Here is a 4,704-nt window from a genome sequence, read left to right as displayed (position 1 = left end):
TCTCCTCGGGGAACTTGACGCAGAAGTCCCGGGGGGCGCGGTCCTGGGGGATGCAGGCGTCCATGATCTGGTCGATGATGTTTAACACGTTGTCCTGAAACAGGGACAGGCCTTAGTGCCCAGGACAGGCCTCAAGTCCAGGACACGCCCACACCCGGGACAGGCCCACACCCGGGACAGACCCACACCCGGGACAGACCACACCCGGGACAGACCCACACCCGGGACACACCCCCGGGACAGACCACACCCGGGACAGAACACACCCGGGACAGACCACACCCGGGACAGACCCACACCCGGGACACACCCCCGGGACAGACCACACCCGGGACAGAACACACCCGGGACAGACCACACCCGGGACAGACCCACACCCGGGACAGGCCTGCACTCACCTGGCAGGAGCGGAACTGGCTGACGAGCAGGGTGCACCGCTGGGGGTCCTTCCGCCCGTCCAGGCTGTCCAGCTCGGCCGCCACCTGGTTCAGCTCCTCATCCGCATAGTAGAACTGGGCCAGCAGCTGCGGGTCCGACCTCTGGGGAGACAGGCACCCAGGCGTGAGCCAGACCGAGGTGTGCGGGCACCTGGGGCGGCCCGTTCCCAGGCGACGAGCAGTGCGCTCCCCGCCGGCTCCTGCACAAGCGTCTCCAGGCTTTAGGACGACGGGGCCGGCTGCTTCCTGGAGGTCGAGAGCAGTGTCTCCGAAGGCAACTAAATGGCAGGTCCCAGCTTCTCTGGGGAGGGACGCCCCACACAAGAGCCCAGGGAGTGTGGGGTCAGGGGTCTCCTGGCCAATGGTGTCCTGACACCCAGCTCAGGAGTGGGCCCCAGTCACCACAGCCCTGGGGTCCGTCCAGGCCACACCACCAGCTCCCTCACTGAGGGCACTGGGGGTGATGCCCCCAGGAGGCCGTGGCTCTGAGCTGGTGTGGCCACACCCACACCTGACGGAGACACACTCAGCTCCCACCCTCAGTACACCCCCTGCCCCCTGGTGACGGCACCTGCTATGCAAACTGCAGCCTGGGAGGCAGTGGCATGCGGGCCAGGGAGGCTGGAGGGGTGGGTGCCCGCTGCCCATCACGCACGCCCAGCGGACCCCGGCGGTGCTGGCCTCAGCGGGCTGAGCGCTCAGCCCCTCAGCTCACCCAGCTGACACTAGCACGTGTGCAGGTGGGACTGCAGGGGATCACCGTGTCATCACATGTGTGCACGTGTGGCTATGCATGTGGGTGTGCCTGTGTGTGCACACGTACACACACATGTGCATGAGTGTGTTTGTGTGAATGTGTGTGCACACATGTGGGTTCGTGCGTGTGAGTGCATGCGGGCGTGTTGCATTTGTGTGTGCACATGGGAGTGCCCCTGCGTGTGTGGGAAAGAATGTGAGCGCACGCGTGTGTTGTCTGGGCGTGGGCTGGGAGGAGAGGCGCTCGCTGCTGCTCCGAATGGTGCCCTTAGCCCTGGCTCCCCGCCCCGCCCCCCAGAGGCCAGCCCCTCCCCCACCCTCCATTACGGCCCTTTTCCCATCCTGGCACCTCCTCTTGGTTTTAGGGCAGCATCTGGGGGGCAGGGAGTCATCAGCCTGAACCGAGGACCAGAAACTCGCTCTCCGACCCCCACCCAGGTTCACTCTTGAACTTCCAGGTCGGCCAGGGATGCGGTGGGGCCTGTGGACACCTGGAGGGGCCCCGAGGGAGCCACAGCGCCCGGGACTGAAGGACCCCTCCGGCCTCCGGGCTGCCCAGGGTGGGACAGGGGCAGGACCCCAGATGGCACCCTCGCCCGCCCTCTCCGGCCCTCACCTGCCCTCCTCCACTGTGGCTATCGCTCAGTTTATCAAGAATCAAAGAACACTTAGCAGCACTGGCCGTGCCCGGTGCCCATCACAGAACACGGATCGGCGGGAGGGGCGGTGCCAGGGGCCCGCTCTGGGCCCAGATCACAGCGAGAAACTACAGGGTCAGAAGCAGCTCTGAGGCCGGGCCGTGCGGCTCATGCCTCCGTCCGTTTTACTGAAACCAAAGACCCAGTCGGAAGAAGAATCTGCTGCCAGTCGGTCACTCCTCCCAGGAAGGGGCCGGCGGCCGCGGTCACCTTTCCCTTAGCGGCACCGCGGGCGTCCTGATACCCCGAGCGGTCGGGACACCCAACCCCACGGCTACACTCACCGTCACACACACCATCTCTCGTCAAAATGCCTTGAATGCACCATCTGGTGCGCCACGTGCCCACATCGACACTCAGCGACCTCCTGGTGTTCCTGAGGGAAGCCCAGCAGGCCCCTGCAGATCTAGAAGGTTCCGTCCCTAAGAGACACTGCAGACCAGGCCAGAGTCCTCCTCTGAGATTCACCAAAGTCCACACAGCTCTCCCGGGCGGGCGGGGCCTTCCCGGTGGCCTGACATCTGAGCTTACTCTTCGAGGAGTAGGTGGACTTTCTGAGCAATGACTAGTACGGCCAGAAAAACACTCATTTTTGTTGTTTTACTTGTTGCAGGAAAACAGGGCCCGGTCACCCCCTCATTCCCCGCAGCCGTGAGGAGCCACCTTCAGACGGGGCCACGAAAACGTGGTCCCCAGCTGTCCGCCCGCACCCTTCCCTCTGGGAAGCACCAGGGGAGGTCTGCCTGGGCCGGGCGCTGACCAGGAGGAGGGGCTGGGACGCCCCAGCTGCCCCGCCGGGGGCTCCGACCTCCTGGGCCTGGGAAAAGTTGACGGCAGAGACCACCGTGGAGGCTCCCCGTGCTGGACGCTCCCAGCGCCCGACGCCGAGGAAGCGCCACCTCTGCTGCCGGGCACACTCCAGCTGCCGGGCACACTCCAGCCACGGTCTCGCCAGGCGGGTCCCCCCTCCTGACCCCGCGGGCAGGGCCAGACACCAGGCCGTGAGTGGTGCACTCAGACGCGGGGTCCTGCGGGGCCTCAGGCCACAAGCCACCCGCAGGCCGAGCCCCGGGCCCTCCGCTGGGAGCGGCAGCCGCACAGAAAGCGCCTGCTTCTTTTATTTTTATAAACATCTAATAGATTGACATGTCTCAGAAGACTCCTGTTTCTTTGTTAATCCTTTTTTTCCATTGATTTTTAGAGAGTGGGAGGGTGAGAAACAGAGAGACACATCGATGTGAGACACATCCCCTGGTTACTCCCCGCAGGGGCCCCGACCAGGTCCAGGATGGAGCCTCACCGAGGTACGTGCCCTTGACCAGAATCAAACCCGGGACCCTTCAGTCCTCAGGCGGATGCTCTATCCACTGAGCCACACCGGCCAGGGAGAAAGCGCCTGCTTCTGAGGGCGGTGTGGCCAGGTCCGCCCCGATGGCGCCTGTCTCGAGGCGAGCGCGCTGTGCAGTGCCGCCCGCAGTCGGGCCGGACTCGGCATATTCGGGGGCCGGAGGCGGGGGTGTGGAACCAGGCTGCCCACCGGAGACCTCGGCGCTCTGGGGGAGAACAGCTGGCCCTGCAGGCTGCCAGATGGGCACGGCCTGTCTGTGGTTCGTCCCATCAGGGTCCTCCCACTCGGCACCTGCGGGGGGTCAGGCTCTGGCCTGCCCAGCAGCACCGTCCCCTCTCCTCCACACGGCCCTGTGTGCAATGCCCCTGCCCGTCTCGTCTGCAGGACAGGAAACCGGGCACAGAGAGGCCAAGACACCGGCCAAGGTCACACAGCTTTGGGGAGAAGCCGTGGGGTCAGGGGCGGCCAGTGCACCCCATCACCCTGCTGACCTTCGTCCTTAAATACACGGAGAGCGATGAATCATCATAAGCCACATCTAATCCTTAACAGCTGCTCCTCAGCGGGGCGGAGGAGGGGGCACAGGTACGGGGCCGCCTCTGGGGGTGATGACAGCGCTGGAATGAGACAGCCGCCCGCGTGGCGTGGCACTGGCCCTGGAGTTTGCAGCTCCAGGCACAACCAGGGGCCTCTGGCTCTGCCCTGGAAGGAAGCGGAGCCGCCAAGCTCCCCCCGAAGGACCTCGGCTCCATCCTTCTCGCCACCACAGGTGTCTTATGCCACGAAGTCCACCGTGCTCCCTTGCAGGCCCCGAGGGGAACCACCCTGGGGCCCCCCAATCACACAGCCCGGGAGCCCATCACCCCAGCCCGGTGGCTCAGCGCCTGCTCCCCGCAGCTCCCGGCTCCCGCGTCCTGACTCACGCGGCCCTTGAGCACAGCGTGGCTGCTGCCACACGGAGCCTCGATGTATTTCGGGTTGTTTTTCACGCTATAAAAAGGATGTCACACGTGTGTGATATTTTGAGCCGGGCTTTGATTTGTCACATCCTGTGCGCTGCCGGTGGGGTGACTTCTGCAGCCGGCGCCCCTCGGCGAGCCCACGGGCACGCAGCCCCGCTGCCGAGCAGACTCGTGAATGCCCTGGCTGTGGGCACTGCCCCCGTCGCCGCTGTCACAATTCACTCCCAACTCAGTGGTTACGCAGCAGGAGGTGTCACTGTAGAGCTCGGAGGACAGAGCCCCAGCCCAGGGTCAGCGGCTAAAACCAGGGGTCACAGGACCGCTCCCTCTGGAGGGTCTCGGGGAGACCTGTGTCACCGCCTCTTCCGGCGTCTAGAGGCCGTGCTCCTCTTGGAAGCCCAACGGTGCACGTCTGTCCAGTCCCAGCTCCCTCTGGCTACCTTCGGCGCCCCCTCCACTGCTGCCCCTCCTCCACTGAGGCCCCTATGGTCACCCCCCCTCCC

At 65.2% G+C, this 4,704-nt stretch overlaps 1 protein-coding gene across 1 annotated transcript in view; it reads right to left on the bottom strand.

The window, feature by feature from the left end:
• ZFYVE28 (zinc finger, FYVE domain containing 28) overlaps positions 1 to 683 on the bottom strand; it is a 36,879-nt gene extending 36,196 nt beyond the window's left edge. Inside the window, exons 1-2 of the mRNA XM_015561571.1 lie at positions 399 to 683; positions 2 to 94 (exon numbers count right to left, since the gene is read on the bottom strand). Of these exons, the coding sequence (XP_015417057.1) occupies positions 2 to 64 (63 nt within the window). The 5' untranslated portion in view covers positions 65 to 94; positions 399 to 683. The remainder of the gene's footprint in view (position 1; positions 95 to 398) is intronic.
• Positions 684 to 4,704: the final 4,021 nt, after the last annotated feature.

The sequence above is a fragment of the Myotis davidii genome, unplaced genomic scaffold (assembly GCF_000327345.1).
Source record: "Myotis davidii unplaced genomic scaffold, ASM32734v1 scaffold937, whole genome shotgun sequence".
NCBI classification, from domain to species: domain Eukaryota; kingdom Metazoa; phylum Chordata; class Mammalia; order Chiroptera; family Vespertilionidae; genus Myotis; species Myotis davidii.
This window is presented reverse-complemented; position numbering and strand designations above follow the sequence as displayed.